This window comes from Ovis canadensis, chromosome 2, assembly GCF_042477335.2.
Source record: "Ovis canadensis isolate MfBH-ARS-UI-01 breed Bighorn chromosome 2, ARS-UI_OviCan_v2, whole genome shotgun sequence".
Lineage (NCBI taxonomy): Eukaryota > Metazoa > Chordata > Mammalia > Artiodactyla > Bovidae > Ovis > Ovis canadensis.
Window position 1 is genome coordinate 217,582,225 of NC_091246.1, and position 19,502 is coordinate 217,601,726.

Sequence of the window (19,502 nt, forward strand, 5' to 3'; positions counted from 1 at the left end):
GCTTGTTCTAATGTCTTTTTTCCTATGTGTGGTGTCCATTGTCTTTTCCAAGCAGAAAATGGCTAGTCTTGAGTTTCTTTGGGAATTCAAAATGTCTTTTAAGGCAAATTAGACATCACATCTAACACAAGCAAAAATCTTTGACCCTTAGCATTATTAGGAATTTGTTACTCTTTAGGGTAAGTGATATTCCTAAGGTTGTCCACTGTGTCTAGGTCATTCTATTCAGCTGCATAAGCAATTCCTTTGACAGATGACTGGTTTTCCACAGCACTAGCATTATTTCAGCAGGAGAAGGTAGTGTTTGATGTGTTGCAATTTGTATTACATGTCCACGGAACATCTCTGGACATTACCTTGGGAGGAGGGCTTAAGAGAAGGAGGAGCTGTGGCTGAAGACATTTAATGACAGAATGAATGGAAATCCAAAGATCACTGTGCAGTCAGCCTTAACACGACTGCACATCTCCAGCTTTCTTCACATTAATTAAAAAACCTTATAACAAAATTCTCATAAAATATATGTAATTTTATTCGATTTTAGTCACAAATCGTCTTCAAAATGACAAGGATTTTGACAGCTTGCAAAGTGGTGAAGACCCTGAAGACAAGCTTTGGCTTAACCAAAGTGACGGCACACCATCAATGGAAATTTGCAAGACCTGGCATCAGACTCCTTTCTGTCAAGGTAATATTCCTATATTCATTAAAAAAAAATTTTATGGGGTATAGTTTAGTGTGAAACAAAGGTGTCACTAACAAAAGAAAACCAGAGTTCTGAACTGCCTGCTTATTAAAATTTGCTTTGCTAGAGAACCTACATATTTTGCAAATAATCATTATCTGCTCTGATAATTATGCTCTGAAAATTAAGAGTTTTCACTCAATGTAAAGAAGAATCACATGTCCTGTGAATATGTAAAATATAAGTGTTTTGTTTAGAAAACAATTTTCTAAAAAGGCTATTGGGGCTCTGTGCCTAGACAGCATTGCTCATGGAGGTGTATATATGTGCATGAGCCAGATGGCAGTAGATAGTGTGCTCAGCCTCTTATTCTCTGTTGGCTCACTGGTCAAGTATTCTAGGAAAAGATTTTGGAAGGAAAATATCTACATAATTTTGATATTTATAGATCATCATGTAGACACTGCCTTTGCTTTTTGCTTTTTCCTCTCAGCCTCTTTTTTTAGAAGGACAAATTTATTACTTTTATTTTGAAGATTAAGACATTAAGGCAATTAGCAGCTGATGAGTCTGTCTCTCTGAATGTACATAACTGAGGAGCAGGTCCAGGAAGAAGACATTAGATGTTCTTCCCCCACCCCACCGTTGAGTTAGGAAATTCCAGTAGGAACTTCTGTTCCTTCTTATACTTTTATGAAGACATTTATTACCAGAGAAGTCTGAAATTACTACAAGGAAACTTTGCCAATAAAAGTCATATTTAGTGAATATAAAATTTAAGTAATCAAAGAAGCTTTAAATATATTGCTTCTTAGTAGTAAGAGTTGTAAAAGTGAAGTAGGAAGAAAGCCCCAAACAACCTCTCCCTGTTGATGTAAAAATAGATTGTAATATTTTGAGTGTTCTGTTTCTACTTTGTGTGCTCAGTGGGTTGACTAAAAGTCCTCCAAATACTTTCCCAGCTTCAAGTGCTTAGGTTGCTGAAGTAAGAGGTTAGCATGACCTTAGCCCTGAATGATATCTTCAGGGTTAAGCAATGCCTATAGATTTTTGTGACCTCCACTGACAGGAGTGCGAGAGAAAGAGGAGTGAAATAAACAGAAGGAAGAGGGAGACATAAAGAGAAAGGAGGTGTGAAGGAAGAGTTATGGTGGTGGGAGAGAGAGAAAGAAAAAAGAGAATGAGAAAGCTCAAGATCTCAGGAGAAATATAAAAAATTACCATTTTAGGGACTTCCCTGCTGGTCCAGTGGTTAAGACTCCATGTTTTCACTGCAAAGGACATGGGTTTGATCCCTGACTGGGGAACTAAGATCCTGCATGCCATGTAGCATGGCTAAAAAGATAAAGTAAAAATTAAAAAAAAGAAACTACCGTTTTAAATTAAGAAACCCAGGAACAACTATTTTCTAGGATTTGGTGTATTTGGAACTAGAGAGCCAGAAGGAGATGTGTTTATCATCATCAAAGATAGAGTGACAACATATAAGCTATCAGAGTGAACATTTGTGTTAGTAATATCTCAAGGGTACTCATATATCACTTCAGAGAGAATAAATAGTGATGAATAGAATTACCTAAAGTTAGATGTGCCTTTTAAGACTTCAATGTTGTGTGCCTTGGAATAGCTTTTCCTTTTCACAAAAACAGGTAGAGAGTTAGGTGTATCTCTATCATATGAAACAGAGAAATTCAGTGACCACATAAAATGGCATAGATGTGACTGATATGAGAAACCAATTCTCCACTGTCATAATAAGTGCTCTATACAACCACAACTACAATAAAATGGTTTAATTATGTGGATGGTCCACTGTGAAAGTAGTTTTAGCTCATGGTGGCAGATCTGTTTTAAGGGTCTGCCAAAGTTCACAGCTAAGAATGACAAATTTGTAGGAGGAATAAGCCATTATTTCCTAGTGTAAAAGCCATTACTCACACTCAATCATTTCTGGCCAAAGTTTTGGAGGAATGCCAGGCATGAAAAATAGAAGTTCTTAAACTTCACAATAGTGAATAAAAATTCTATACAGCAGTCCAAGGCAACTTGTGCTATTATTCACTTATTTTGAAACAGTCCTCTACCTACTTTTCTTCATACCTTCGCTTTTAAAACTCAGTTCTCTTGGAAAGATATATTTAAGCTTAAACTCTTTTTATATGAGCATCCTATTTTAACGACAGTTAAAATCATTAGGATATAGTTACATATGGTTAGTGAAGGGCAATGAGAACAATCACAAAAGGTTAATAGCTTTATAGCCAGTTATAAATAGTTAAATGGATTGTGGAAGAGACTCTGGGATCAGATGTATAAGCACTGCAGTGTAAATTGATTGCCTTTTCAATGTCTTTGGAGGTCACCATCTCCTTGGCAATTGACAAGGAGAGTGAGTTAGAAGGCAGCAGTGATGCACTGGTACTTCTATGTGGACCTTCCTCATGTATTTGTAGGTAATATTTATAGAGTGTACCTTGTTAATAGACATAGGCTTCCCTGGTGACTCAGATGGTAAAGCATTTGTCTGCAATGTGGGAGACCTGGGTTCTATCCTTGGCTTGGGAAGATCCCCTGGAGAAGGAAATGGCAGCCCACTCCAATACTCTTGCCTGGAGAATCCCATGGACAAAAGACCCTGGTGGGCTATAGTCCATGGGGTTGCAAAAAGTTGGACATGACTGAGAGACTTCACTTTCACTTTCTTTGTTAATAGACACAGTTGTATTTCATTTGTAAGGAAGAAGAAATAATTTCAGGGTACTCTTTGTTTTAAAGGAGTTTTATATCAAGAGTATCAAACTATCATAATGTACAAATCTCTAGATAGTAATCTTAATGCTCATTATTATATTTAGTCATTTTTATCTGTGCAGTGGTAAACACACTGGATAGGAACAAAAGACCTGGATTCTAACCTTTCTCATGCATTTATCAATGTTCTAAACTTAGGTCACATATTCTCTCTAAACCTAAATTTTGCCATCTTTAGTGTGGAAACAATTCTCGATTTACTCCAAGAATTGTGTGACCACCAAACATGATCAGTGCTAAAAATCTATAATATATTTTAGTAAAAAACTGTTCAGCAAGGTAGCAGGGTACAAGATTGATATACAGAAATAGATTGCATTTCTTTACACTAACAATGACATATGATAAAGGAAATGTAAACAATCCCTTTTAAAATCACATCAAAACAACAACAACAACAACAACAACTTAGGAACAAATCACACCAAGGAAGTGAAAGATACATGTTGACAACTACAAAACATAAATAATGAAAATTGAGTCATCACTCAAACAAATGGAAAGATATCCCCCATGCTCTTGAATTGGAAGTATTAATATTGTTAAAATGGCCATATTGTCCAAAGCAATTTGCAGATTTAATGCAATATGTATCAAAATATCCATGAAATTTTTCACAGAACTAGAATAGATAAAGTTAAGATTTATGTGGAACCATGAAAGACTCAGAATTTCCAAAGCAGTCCTGGGAAAAAAGAACAAAAGAGGAAACAGGACCCTTTCAGATTTCAGGCAATCCTGCAAAGCTACAGTAATCAAAACATTGTGGTATTGACACAAAGATAGACATATGGATCAACAGAACAGAACAGAGAGCCCAGAAATAAAACCACACACCTATGGACAATGAATATTCAACCAAGGAGGCAAGAATATACAATGGGAAAAGATAGTCTCTTCAGCGAGTGGTGTTCGAAAAGTTGGACAGCCATACGTAAATCATTAAAGCTTAGAACACATCCTCACACCAATCTAAGCTCCAAATGGCTTAAAGACTTAAATATAAGACAAGGTACCATAACAATTCTTGAAGAGAACACAGGCAAAACATTCTTGGACATAATTGTACCAATCGTACATTATATATATATTGTACAAATCAAAGGTTTCTTAGGTTAGTCTTCCAAGGCAATAGGAATAAAAGCAAAAATAAACAAATGGGACCTAATTAATTTTATAAGCTTTTTCACAACCAAAGAAATCATAAATACAATGCAAAGACAACCTATGTACTGAGAGAAAATATGCACAAATGATGAAACCAACAAGGGCTTGATTTTCAAAAAGTAAAAACTGGTTACTTAGACAAAATTCTATTCTACACATTTTAGTATAAGGATCTCATAAAGACTTAGATCAGAGTTTCTTCATGTGTTTCTGGACTATAAATTATTACAGTGACATAATACCTGATAAAAATTCTCAAATACTTATAATGATTTTTTTCACCTGTGCCGTAATAGTAAACCTATCACTAGGTTTACTTATAACAAATTAGACTCAAGGACTATGAAGCAAAAATTTTTTTTCACTATGGTAAATTCAATTCCAAAAGTACAGTGAATTGTGTACATCTTAATATCCTACGTATTTATTTACTTAGCAAAAAAATATGAAACTTGTATCCTGGGAGTATACATGCAGAATAATAAGTGGATAGTCTCTGACTGCAGGAAACATACAAATTAGAAAATTCTGAGTTTGCAAGTCTTAGAAAGTCACTAAGACTAAATAGTTTTATTTTTACTTGCAAATGAATTTGGAAATCAAAGGTATTAAATTGAAAAGATCACTAACAAATAATATGATAAATTCTTATTAGATTAAAAAAAAGAAAAAAAAGGTTAAGTTCCTTATGAGTAGAAAAAGATTCAATAAGTACTATTTCTAACATTAATCTACTCTTTAAAAAAAAATGGTGACCTGTGTTATAATTAAGCCAAGAATCTAACAATCTAAGTGTCCTTCTCTCTGGTACTTCAGATACAAATGAGCCCTTGGAATCACCACTCCTTTTGAAAGGTTTTCATTTTCTAAGATGTTGTATTTTGATTTTAACATAGAAGTAACTATTTAGTTTAACCTTGAGGAGCTATTGTTATTTGCTTAGAAATTGGCAACTGCAAAAACTCCTACAATTAGAAGCATCTAGTTATCTTGCAGTAGTTTTAAAGACATTCTTAGGAAATAGAATTCATTATTATATAAGAGTCCTCTTTGTACATATTAGAAGTGGTGGTGGGAATAAATTTCTTATACACATTTAAGAATAATGATTGTATTAGGCTTTTACTACATATAAATACATTTTAGGGCTGAATTTCTTACATGATAATTCTCTTTTTAAAATAATAAATTGGGTTCCAATCCCAAATGAGATGTTGAATTAATTCAGATGATTTAGCAACTTGGCATATTTTTGGTGGACAATATTTTATTAGTTGAGAGGGATCCTCTCTTTTGAACATTTTTGTTTATTTACGCTACCTTTTAACCTCCCTTTTTAAGGTATAGACTCATCTGTTTGTTTGTCATCAGCAGTTTCTTCATATTATGAGCTTCTTGCTATGCTACTCAGAGAAGGCAATGGCACCCCACTCCAGTACTCTTGCCTGGAGAATCCCATGGACGGAGGAACCTGGTGGGTTGCAGTCCATGGGGTCATGAAGAGTTGGACACGACTGAGCGACTTCACTTTCACTTTTCATTTTCATGCATTGGAGAAGGAAATGGCAACCTATTCCAGTGTTCTTTCTGGGAGAATCCCAGGGACAGGGAAGCCTGGTGGGCTGCCATCTCTGGGGTCGCACAGAGTTGGACACAACTGAAGTGACTTAGCAGCTATACTACTGCTTAATCACTTCAGTCATGCCTGACTCTGTGTGACCGTATGGACTGTAGCCTACCAGGCTCCTCTATCCATGGAATTCTCCGGAGTGGGTTGCCATGCCCTCCTCCAGGGCATCTTTCCAACCCAAGGATTGAAGCTAGGTCTTGTGCATTGCAGGCAGATTCTTTACCACTGAGCTACCAGGGAAGCCCAAACTTCTTGCCATGAAGCCCTTAAGCAAGCTATAGTTGGACAGGGCTCAGGCTAAGGTAGGTGAGTGAGACATCTAATGTCCAACATTGAAGGAAGTTCTCACTACAAGGCTGACAGTGTGGCCCCTTTGATATTGTGCCCTTGGCATCTCACTCACCTCCCCTGGTCCCAGCCCTGGATCAGAAGCTAATACTGGATAAGGAAATGCCAGAACAACTGGTGCTCATCTTGGCCTCATGCAGCCCTCTCCTGCTGATGGTGCCTTGAGTTTCTATCTGACCATGCTTACCAGATTTGCTATACTTGTTTGAACAAGTATAGATTTCACTGCTGTGGAAATAGAGAACATTACTCTGCCCTCACATCTTCTTTCTTCATGTTTCTAGGGGCTTCCCTGGTGGCTCAGAGGATAAAGTGTCTGCCTGCAATGCAGGAGACCCAGGTTAGATCCCTGGGTTGGGAAGATCCCCTGGAGAAGGAAATGGCAACCCACTCCAGTCGGAGGGTGTAGTGGAGAGTTTCCAGTATCTCTTGGGCAATTGTCATACCAGAACTCACTTCAAGGCTTTTGGAATTTGCTATGAAAGACCAAATGTCCTTGATGGGACCAGTATTTCCTAGGGTCTTTACACTGACCGAGAGTTCAGGAAATCTACATGGGTCAAGGTCAGGCCTACTGTTGGACTGCTCATCCCTAGCAATCCCTAGCTTACTCTTGATTTCCTTCATCCTTCATCTGGTCTGAGTGAGTGAAGTCGCTCAGTCGTGTCCGACTCTTTGTGACCCCCGTGGACTGGAGCCCACCAGGCTCCTCCATCCATGGGATTCTCCAGGCAGGAATACTGGCGTGGGTTGCCATTTCCTTCTCCAGGGGATCTTCCCAACCCAGGGATTGAATCCAGGTCTCCCTCATTGCAGGCAGACACTTTAAACTCTGAGCCACCAGGGAAGCCTAGTCTAAATGAGTTCAACTCATGAAAACATTTTCAAGGCTCTTTGATTATTTTTCTCTTTTTTTCACCTTTATAAATGCCATGCGTGCATGCTAAGTCACTTCAGTTGTGTCCAACTCTTTGTGACCCCAGGGACTGTAGCCCACCAGTCTCCTCTGTGCATGGGATTCTCCAAGCAAGAATACTGGAGTGGGTTAGCATGCCCTCCTCTAGGGGATCTACCTGACCCAAGGATTGAACCCCCACCTCCTGCAGCTCCTGCATTGCAGGCAGATTCTTTGCTGCTTGCCACCAGGGAAGCCCCAATAAATGTCATGCTGCTAAGTCGCTTCAGTCGTGTCCGACTCTGTGCGACCCCATAGATGGCAGCCCACCAGGCTCCCCCGTCCCTGGGATTCTCCAGGCAAGAACACTAGAGTGGGTTGCCATTTCCTGCTCCAGTGCATGAAAGTGAAAAGTGAAAGTGAAGTCGCTCAGTCCTGTCTGACTCTTAGCGACCCCATGGACTGCAGCCTTATATTGATCTAAATATCATAGGGAGGTTGTTGGCTAATCTGAGGCTCTTACAAATGAATTAATAAAGTTGCTGTGTTACTAAGAATTTTACTGAATATATTTATGATGTAGAACTAAATATAAGACCCATAATAATTTATAATCATAAAATAAACAGCTTACAATATAGCAGATCCCTCCCAGATTCAGAATGATTTACCACATAGCAAATGCCCATTAAGTGCTTGTTAGTAAACCTTCACTTTATATGTTTTTGTGGTAGAATTTTTCTGAATGCTATTTTTTATTTATAATAAGAAACATAACTAGAATAAAAATTACTTATGAATCTGACTCATTTGTTTATAAATGTCCAGAACATAGAAATATTCAAGTAAATTAACCTTGTAATTTTCCTCCCAACATTGGTTTATCTTTAACCAAAGGAAGATGACTTAATATTAACTTAGGATGTTGTAAGGGTATTAACCTAAGATGTTGTAAGGCTTAATTGATTACTGCTGTTACAATACTTTGAAATACTGAAGTATTAGGCACTGTAACTGCAGAGAAATCTCATTAAATATTCTAGATGTAGCAAATTTTGCTTTAAATCTGAATTTTAAGAATCCATATTTTGAAAGTATTAACTCCAAAATAAAAAAAATAAGATTTCACTTACTAATAAAGGACACTTGAAGATTTTAATTTTTTATCTTATTATCTATGCAGTAGTAAACTAAAATACATTCTGGCTTATGCTTCTTACCTTCCAAAGCTTGGTTCAGATCTATTTTATTTCTTAAGAGGATGAGCACTAATGGCAACTAATAACTAAGAAACCTCAGGTGAGCCAGAAATCAAATGTTTTATATAGCTTTAGGCTTTGGTGAAAATAGAAATAAACAGATGGGGCTTCTATCTTTTTTGATATGGAAATAATTTACATAGACAAATCTTTTAATGGCAATACAATTAAATTCCCAGAGTAAATAATTTTCATTTTTACTACTAGCTTAAGGGGATTATTGTATTTAATAGCTATAATGCTTTATATTCAAATCTTTTATGAAACTTATTGCTAAATTGGCTTGAGGCTTTACATCCAGAACATTTTGTTGATGAATTCTCACTCCCAGGGGGAGAAACAGTGCTGTTATTCCCATTTCATAGATGTGTAAGTGCTGTAGTTAATATAAGGATATGTGGATGTCTGTTTCTGCATATAAAGTGAATATATACGTTGCAAATCTGGCTAGAGTTTTCACTGGGCCTCAAACATTATATGGATCTTTTGAATTTGGCATTTTGTTAGTGTGTTTCTATGAATATCTGAAGCTGTATTTGTTGTTTAACATGGCTTCCCCTGTTAAATTTTATTTCTTACTTGAGTCCATTTATGTATTCAATACTATATTTCAGTACAAAATAAATCAGGTTTTTCTTTTCCTTTCCTACCCCGTTTTCCTTTTTTGGGTTCTATTTCAAGAACAGGTTAAGTCAAAATATCAGTGAGGATTCCTGCTTTATATGGCTGTTTGTAATTCTATAAATATGGTATTTTAGGGTAGTGCTACTTTGTTGACATATTTCTTCCATTTCAACCTAAACATTGTCATGTGTTTGTAGTGAAACATGCTGCTTTTCAATTTTCAGTTTCTTTCTTTCTCTTGTAGTCCTGTAAACTACATGCACAAAAGTCTAATGTGGTACATGTTCATATAAGCAAGTTTTGGCTCCTTCTTAGAACCAAAATAAGTCTTATCTTGACTTACATGAATGAAAGGACTCAAAGAAAGCTAGCTCATGGTAAATAATTGGTATTCTCAAAGTTAGTCCTGTATGATGCTGGGATATGAAATGATTAATGAGCAAGTGGATAATTTTTAAAAACACAACACCCTGTTATTAGGCAAAGGAAAACCTAATAGTAGTAGTGCATGCTTGGCTGTTTCAAAACTTTTACAGACTTTTACGGGTCATATTATAAATTCTGTATGAATTTGACTGTTCCTTCTTAAGACAAAACTCTCTAAGTCAGTTGAGCGTAGGTACTTGGGATGTATTTTCAAAGCTTTTTGAAGGAAAATTTAGCTGTGTCTTCCATTAATTATTTTTGCATTGTTCTTGTCCTGGAAATTGCTTTGGGACATCTAACTTTTTAAACTTGATCTCAGACTGATAGTATTAGAGTATAAAATTCTGGTCATTTATTTGTGGTCCCATAAAGCTAATCAGGGCTTCCCTGGTGGCTCAGATGGTAAAGAATCTGCCTGCGATGCAGAAGACCTGGGTTCAACCCTTGGGTTGAGAAGATCCCCTGGAGAAGGGAATGGCTATCTAGTCCAGTATTCTTGCCTGGAGAATTCTGTGGACAGAGGAGCCTGGTGGACTATAGTCCATGGAGTCCCAGCGAGTCAGACACAACTGAATGACTAACACTGATACTAAAGCTATTCTATCATCAGGAAATGAAATAGGCCTTTAAATACTGGTTTGCAATAAAACTTAATTTTAAGGGAAAATGAAAAATCTTAAAGAGTGAGACATTTAGAGAAAATGTCACGTCTACCTGCAGTGTTACATTCTTTAGAAAAACTTTTTGGGCCCACCATGCATCATGCAGGATCTCACCCAAGACCAGGGATTGAAACTGCTTCCCCTGCAGTGGGAGTGCAGAGTTTTAACTACTCAGGGAGGTTCCAGTACACATTCTTGAAATGTCACATAATAGTAACATCCATTGCAGATAAGCCAACCAGTAGAGAATTTATTGCATGTAAATTTATCTATTTACATGCAATCTCCCTTACAAATATGTGTTTTAAGAAAAAATCAATTAAAATTTAGAATCCTCAGAGTTTATAAGTACTAGAAAGCACAATACAGAGAAGGCAATGGCACCCCACTCTAGTACTCTTGCCTGGAAAATTGCATGGACAGAGGAGCCTGGTAGGCTGCAGTCCATGGGGTCGCTAAGAGTCGGACAGGACTGAGCGACTTCACTTTCACTTTTCCTTTCATGCATTGGAGAAGGAAATGGCAACTCACTCCAGTGTTCTTGCCTGCAGAATCCCAGGGACGGGGGAGCCTGGTGGGCTGCCATCTATGGCGTTGCACAGAGTCGGACACGACTGAAGCGACTTAGCAGCAGAAAGCACAATATACAAAGATTGCCCAGTTTGTTAAAAATGCCTATTTCTAAAATATAAGAATAAGGCTCATATAGTTATGTAATCCATTTTAATGTAGAGAAAGATATAATTATGAAATAAAAGACTAAAAATGGAGCAAGTGCACGTTGTTCAGTTGCTCAATCATGTCCGACTCTTTGAGACCCCATGGGCTGCAGCACACAGTCCTGTTCTTCACCTTCTCCCAGTTTGCTCAAACTCATGTCCATTGAGTTGGAGATGCCATCCAACCATCTTCATCTTCTGTCATCCCCTTCTCTTCTTGCCTTCAATCTTTCCCAGTGTCAGGGTCTTTTTCAGATCTTCTTTACATCAGGTAGCCAAAGTATTGAAGCTTCAACTTCAACATCAGTCCTTCCAATGAATATTCAGAGTTGATTTCCTTTCCTTTCCAGTCAAACCAGGATTGACTGGTTTAATCTCCTTGCTGTCCAAGGGATTCTCAAGAGTCTTCTCCAGCACCAAGTTTGAAAGCATCAGTTCTTCAGTGCTCAGCCTTTTTTATGGTCCAACTCTTACATCCGTACATGACTACTGGAAAAACCATACCTTTGACTATACGGACCTTTTTCAACAAAGTGATGTCACTGCTTTTTAATATGCTGTGTAGGTTTGTCAAAAGTTTTCTTCCAAGGAGCAAGGGTCTTTTAATTTCATGGCTGCAGTCACCATCTGCATTGATTTTGGAGCCCAAGAATATAAAGTCTGTCATTGTTTCCCATCTATTTGTCATGAAGTGATGGGACTGGATGCCATGATCTTAGTCTCTTGAATGTTGAGTTTTTAAAATTTTTTTATCTATTTCTTTTTCTTTTTAAATTTTTTTTTATTGGAGGCTAATTACTTCACAATATTGTATTGGTTTTGCCATACCTCACCATGAATCCGCCATGGGTGTACACGTGTTCCCCATCCTGAACCCCCCTCCCACTTCCCTACCTGTACCATCCCTCTGGGTCATCCCAGTGCAACAGCCCCAAGCATCCTGTATCCTGCATCGAACTTAGACTGGCGATTCATTTCTTATATGATATTATACATGTTTCAATGCCATTCTCCAAAATCATCCCACCCTCTCCCTCTGAGTATAAATGTTCGCTCTACACATCTGTGTCTCGTTTGCTGTCTTGCATACAGGGTTATCATTACCATCTTTCTAAATTCCATATATATGTGTTAGTATACTGTATTGGTGTTTTTCTTTCTGGCTTACTTCACTCTGTATAATAGGCTCCAGTTTCATCCACCTCATTAGAACTGATTCAGATGTATTCTTTTTAATGGCTGAGTAATACTCCATTGTGTATATGTACCACAGCTTTCTTATCCATTCATCTGCTGATGGACATCTAGGTTGTTTCCATGTCCTGGCTATTATAAACAGTGCTGTGATGAACATTGGGGTACACGTGTATCTTTCAATTCTGGTTCCTCGGTGTGTATGCCCAGCAGTGGGATTGCTGGGTCATAAGTCAGTTCTATTTGCAATTTTTTAAGGAATCTCCACACTGTTCTCCATAGTGGTTGTACTAGTTTGCATTCCCACCAACAGTGCAAGAGGGTTCCCTTTTCTCCACACCCTCTCCAGCATTTATTGCTTGTAGACTTTTGGATCGCAGCCATTCTGACTGGGGTCAAATGGTACCTCACTGTGGTTTTGATTTGCATTTCTCTGATAATGAGTGATGTTGAGCATTTTTCATGTGTTTGTTAGCCATCTGTATGTCTTCTTTGAAGAAATGTCTGTTTAGTTTTTTGGCCCATTTTTTGATTGGGTCATTTATTTTTCTGGAATTGCTGCATAAGTTGCTTGTATATTTTTGAGATTAGTTGTTTGTCAGTTGCTTCATTTGCTATTATTTTCTCCCATTCTGAAGGCTGTCTTTTCACCTTGCTTATAGTTTCCTTTGTTGTGCAGAAGCTTTTAATTTTAGGTCCCATTTGTTTATTTTTGCTTTTATTTCCAGTATTCTGGGAGGTGGATCATAGAGGATCCTGCTGTGATTTATGTTGGAGAGTGTTTTGCCTATGTTCGCCTCTAGGAGTTTTATAGTTTCTGGTCTTACATTTAGATCTTTAATCCATTTTGAGTTTATTTTTGTGTATGGTGAATGTTGAGTTTTAAGCCAACTTTTTCACTTTCCTCTTTCACCTTCATCAAGAAGTTGTTTAGTTCCTCTTCGATTTCTGCCATTAGGGAGGTGTCATCTGCATACCTGAGGTTATTGATAATTCTCCCCACAGTCTTGATTCCAGCTTGTGTGTCCTCCAGCCCAGTGTTTCTCATGATGTACTCTGCATAAAAGTTAAATAAGCAGGGTGACAATATACAGCCTTGACACACTCCTTTTCTTATTAGGAACCAGTCTGCTGTTCCATGTCCAGTTCTAACTGTTGTTTCCTGACCTGCATATATGTTTCTCAAGAGGCAGGTTAGGTGGTCTGGTATTCCCGTCTCTTTCAGAATTTTCCACAGTTTGTTGTGATCCACACAGTCAAAGGCTTTAGTGTAGTCAATGAAGCAGAAGTAGATGTTTTTCTTGAATTCCCTTGCTTTTTTGATAATCCTGTGGACGTTGGCAATTTGATCTCTGGTTCTTCTACCTTTTCTAAATCCAGCTTGTACATCTGACATTTCTTGCTTCACATACTGTTGAAGCCTACCTTGAAGGGTTTTCAGCATTACCTTGCTAGCATGTGAAATGAGTGCAATTTTGTGGTAGCTTGAACACCCTTTGGCATAGTCCATGGGGTCACAAAGAGTCGGACACGACTGAGTGTCTTTCAGTTCAGGAAAGTCAAGGTAGCCCTCTGCAACTGAGGTAGATCCTGCAAGAAGGTAGACCCTGGTGACCATCCACTGACCTCACTCCTTGCAGCAGAGTAGCAGGTCTTTCCTGGAGGAGGACTGAGAGAAGCATCTCCACACTTATATTACCTGTGGTCCTAACAGTCTTGAGAACTTGAGAATTCAAGGGCCTGGAATCAGTGTAAAGAGTTCTCAAAATCTGCTTATTCGCTTCAGATTATAGGGTGTAATTAATGAATTGACATTTCAGTCTAATGACTTACAGACTTATAGATAGGTAACTCTGGGTTGATCTGGTTATGTTGTGGCTTATCCACGGCAGTTTTGAATTAAAATTCTTATAAGTAAATTTAACTAAACCTTATGATTGAATTGCTTTTTTATTCTCATTTTATCAGATAAATGAAACCATGCAGTATTTGTCCTTCTGTGGCTGGCTTATTTCACTTAACATAATATCCTCAAGAGTCATTTCTATTGTCATATATGGTGGAATTTCCTTCCTTTTTAAAGGCTGAGTAATATATCATAGTTTGTGTATGTGACATTTTCTTTACCCATTCATCTTAGATAGACGTTTAGGTTGTTTCCATATCTTGGCTATTGTGATGAACATTGGAGTGCTGATATCTTTTTGAGGTCCTGATTTCAATTCTTTGGATAAATATCCAGAAGCAGGATCACTGGATCAAATATTTCCAGTTTTAATCTTTTTGAGGAAACTATGTACTGTTTTCCATAGTGGTTGTATTATCTTGCATTTTCACCACTAGTGGAATTATTTTTAATTAGAACAATGATTATTTAAGTAACTTTACATTCCAGATGTGATTTGAGCTTTATTCCCAAGAAATATTAGGAAAAAGATGCCAAAGGGAGAGAAACTATAACTCTAATATCTTCCTGCTACACTTAATGTCTTTGGGTTTGAAAGATTTGTAAGACGAACCACTACTAGAAAAATATTGAATTAGAAAACTATGTTTTAGAAATGAGTTCAACCAAAAATAAAACAATTAAATTTAATTTTAAAATGTGGTTATAAGTAAATTTATACCAAATATAAAATGAAAAAAAATGAATGTTTAATATTTTAAGTATGAAAAGAAATAATAGGGGTGATACATGTAAGTTAAGAGAGTGTATACTTTTATTGTTTCATGTTGTAACCTTTCCTCTTTCACTGAGTTAGCTATTTAATAATTTAGCTGCAGTCTACTAAATAATTAGTAGATTTTCTGACTGAAGTAATTTTAGTGTGAATAAAATTTAATCATGATGTAATGGTTTTATCAAAAGGAATTGCTGTACCCGCTTACATCTCTATTGGTAAACTATGGAAGAAAAAATACTGTTGAAGCAGGTGATCTGTATTCCCTTAACTAGTTTCCCAGGAAGTAAATCACATAAAATTAAATACAGCTAAAAACTGCTCATTGCTTCTCATATTTGTGAGTAAAGCCTAAGAGGAATAGTTAAAATACAACTGCTGCTAAGTCGCTTCAGTCGTGTCCGACTCTGTGTGACCCCATAGACGGCAGCCCACCAGGCTCCCCCATCCCTGGGATTCTCCAGGCAAGAACACTGGAGTGGGTTGCTATTTCCTTCTCCAATGCATGAAAGTGAAAAGTGAAAGGGAAGTCGCTCAGTCATGTCCAACTCTTTGCGACCCCATGGACCGCAGCCTACCAGGCTCCTCTGTCCATGGGATTTTCCAGGCAAGAGTACTGGAGTGGGGTGCCATCACCTTCTCCGATATAAAATACAACTGGAGCATAGCAAAAATGCAATTTGCAAGCCAGTTATGTCTCAGAGAAACAGAAGAATTATGCAGCATCTTTGCTACCTGACAGCCATTCATGCATACATTCATTCAACCAGTCAGTATTTGCTAGGTCAGTTCAGTTCAGTCGCTCAGTGGTGTCTGACTCTTTGTGACCCCATGAATCGCAGCACGCCAGGCCTCCCTGTCCATCACCAACTCCCAGAGTCCACCCAAACCCATGTCCATTGAGTCGGTGATGCCATCCAGCCATCTCATCCTCTGTCATCCCCTTCTCCTCCTGCCCGCAATCCCTCCCAGCATCAGAGTTTTTTCCAATGAGTCAACTCTTCGCATGAGGTGGCCAAAGTATTAGAGTTTCAGCTTTAGCATCAGTCCTTCCAAAGAACACCCAAGACTGGTCTCCTTTAGGATGGACTAGTTGGATCTCCTTGCAGTCCAAGGGACTCTCTTTGTTAGGTATTTACAATAAATAGGAATCTAGCAGTGATAGTTAATCACACCTCCTCCTTAACCTCTAAATTTAGGAGCAGTTGAGAAACAAAACAGAGTGTCCGAAGACACAGAGATCTGAATATCAGCTTGATTACTATTAAAGCTATTTGGAAAACCAGGCCTAGATCTGTAACCAGATAGACTTATTAGAGCCCCCATTCCCTGAAACAAATGTATTTGCTCACAGTTGCAAATTTCCCACATTGATGTGCAACTGTAAATAGGTTTCTTTGAAAAAATTATTGAGAAGATTTGAACCAGTCTTGCTCAATTCCGTTTTCCAAAGTCAGCAATAACACCTGTTACTTTCCCTTGTGGATCTGGGGTTAAATGACTCCAAAGTCTCTGAAAATTTAACATCACTGGCCTTGGTATGAATTCATAGAGGTGCAAAATGGCCTCCCTGATCACCTACTGTGTGCCAGATGCTGTGTTATATGTCAGTGATACTGTGTTTGACACTTGAAAAGGCAGGGTCTCTCTGCTTGATATTGTCTGGTTTTGACCATAATCTTATTGGAGAAATTAGTCATATACTTGGATATAGGGCAGTAAAATTTAAGTGCCAAATTTTACTTAGCTTGTGTGTGTGCTCAGTCGCTACAGTCATATCCAACTCTGCAACTTTATAGACTGTAGCCCATCAGGTTCCTCTGTCCATGGAATTCTTCAGGCAAAAATACTGGAGTGGGTTGCCATGTCCTCCTCCAGGGGATCTTCCTGGCTCAGGGATTGAACCTGAATCTCCTGCTTATCCTGCTTTGCAGGCAGATTCTTTAACTACTGAGATACCTGGGAAGCCCCATTTTTACTTAACCTTTACTTTAAAAGTGACAATTCCTTCAATGCCTGTTTAGTTAATGTTAAAAGATGATTAGCTTTAGTTTCTAGCAGGAGGTAGAATTTGGGTATGTGGAAGGAAGAGAGGATATGTGGCAGGAATGAGGGTAAGTACCTGGGCATTCAGGAGTCATTATGCCCATTGGTCTTCAAGATTTGCTTCTTAGAGAAGTCTCCAAGAAGTCTCCAAGAGATCTGCACAGTTGGCTTTTAGTATGGAACAACTGATCAAATCAAAACCCAAACTAAGCAAACAAACATACAAACAAAACCCCCAAATGAGTAAAATCCATATTTTAACAGGCAGGGTGTGGAAGGGAAGGAGAAAGCCAGATAATGAAAGGTGAAAGAGATGATCAAAACTGTTCTCTCCAGCCTAACCCCATTTATACCCCTTCTTTCCTTACACCAGAGCACAATTTCAAACAGTTCCTAATGGATAGGGCTGCTTAGGGTGGGAATAATAAGGACATGGAACAGGAAGTGATTTAGTCTATGAATTTTATTTATTTTTATTCATGCATCTGCTCTTCTCACTGCTTTTCTTCAGAAGTATGTCCTCTTTATACTTAAAATAATTCCTCTGTAGTTGGATGAAAAATTATATTCTACTCATATGTGGAAATGTCTTTTTAAGCTGGTTTACAATTTAGATTAAGAGTATGTAAGCAGATTTAGGTAATAGTTATTTAGGGAATAGTAATAGATTATACGTATATATGTATAATTATTTTATCTTTCAAAATCTATGATCTGAGCATTTGCCAAGCTATTGAAAGAAGATTTCTAGATAGAAGCTTAATGTTTCTGCTGCCCCTTGTCATAAAGTTCTTATTATTATCTTTAATAGACTATGAATATTTGGGTTGATAAACAACTTTGAGTCAAGGATTGATTTACATTTGATTAACTAAAGCAGTTTAAATATCTCTTAACTTCTAAGTCAAAAATTAGTACCAGTAGAACCTGAAACTTTGTTATATTTCAGTATTTTATGTCTAATTGGTTAAGTCAATATGAATAAAAGATAACATCAATGACATCTAACTAGTTCTTTGACTCTGAAGCACTTAAATCTAAAATCAGATAATGAATTAAAAGTTAATTTTTTCTAATTGACTATGATCTTGAGAGTTGAAGAATATTCTTATGATTTCATATGCACTTAAATAGTGATGAAGAATTAGACTATAATGAAAATGAGTACCCAATTAAAATTAAGCCACTAAGTGGATCCTGTCATATGTGGAATTTAATTTACAAGGAGGTTTTATTGAGAAAAGTTATTGGAATTTTACCAAGAGACTCAGAGGAGAAAATGTGAAAAGAAGAGCTGCAGGACATATTAAAAGAATTGAGGCTGTTTATTCCGAATCAGGGAAAAAAGTAAAGTGAAAGGAAAAAAAAAAAAAACCCAAAGTAGTCATCTGACAATAATGTTTATATACATATTCATATTTTGGAAAGAGAAAAGTTGTTCTTTGTGTCTAGTGAAAGCAAACTGATCAAAATCCTCAATTCTACTAAGAAGGAGTCAGATTAAACTCACTTTAGAATTTATTGTCTGCTTTATTGCCCTGTAGTGATCAGGCTAGAGAGAAGCAGCAGACTCAAATTTCAAATTGAACTGGGTCAATCTTAGTCCATGCTAATTCAACCAATTTTGATGATTAAAAAGTTAAGAGATTTCAATATTCCAAATAACTTTTGATCTCTTTGAATTTGGCTTAGACCTTTCACTTGAATTTGCTATGGCAAAGATATGTGAAAATAACATGAGAAAGATGTTTCTGCAAAATTCATTTGTATAAGCTATTCTAAACCTAGGTAGAATACAGGATTTTCTTTCTGTACTCCTATATTTTAGGATACACTGGGTAAGGATAGCATTCTCATTTTTTCTATATCTTCAAAGTGAGAAAGGGGCTGAAATAATTTGTCATATAACTCAAGCACTTCAGCCTCTTTCATGTGAAGTCCCTAGTAAATTGATATAAATGATCCTTTTGTTTTAAATTACCATAATATTTGTTTTAACTCAGCATAAGGTGTATTTGAACACTCACATGCAGCATTCTCAGTATGCATATCCTGGGATAACCATCTTCTAACCTTTCTCCCTCAATGTCAGTCGCATCTCTTTCCCACCATAGCACCTCCAAGTTGACTGCACTTAAGCCACTGTTGTGAAAAGGCAACTCAAAACAGATATTTGTTATTTCAAAATTTATACCTAGAACAAACTAAAACTGAATGTACAATCATGCTTTTCAGTATTTTTAAGGTAGTATTTTCTTTAGATAATCACTTAGTGATGCTTTATTCATCCAATAAAATTTAAATGACTGTCTGCTCTGTACCAGGCACTGATGTTGGTCCTGAAGCAGGCACATC

General features: G+C 37.2%; 1 protein-coding gene across 1 annotated transcript in view; it reads left to right on the plus strand.

Moving 5' to 3' along the window:
* Positions 1-282: 282 nt before the first annotated feature.
* The window catches only part of CPS1 (carbamoyl-phosphate synthase 1), a 142,238-nt gene continuing 123,018 nt past the window's right edge, over positions 283-19,502 (plus strand). The window contains exon 1 of the mRNA XM_069578246.1: positions 283-688. Coding sequence (XP_069434347.1) covers positions 563-688 — 126 coding nt within the window. The 5' untranslated portion in view covers positions 283-562. The remainder of the gene's footprint in view (positions 689-19,502) is intronic.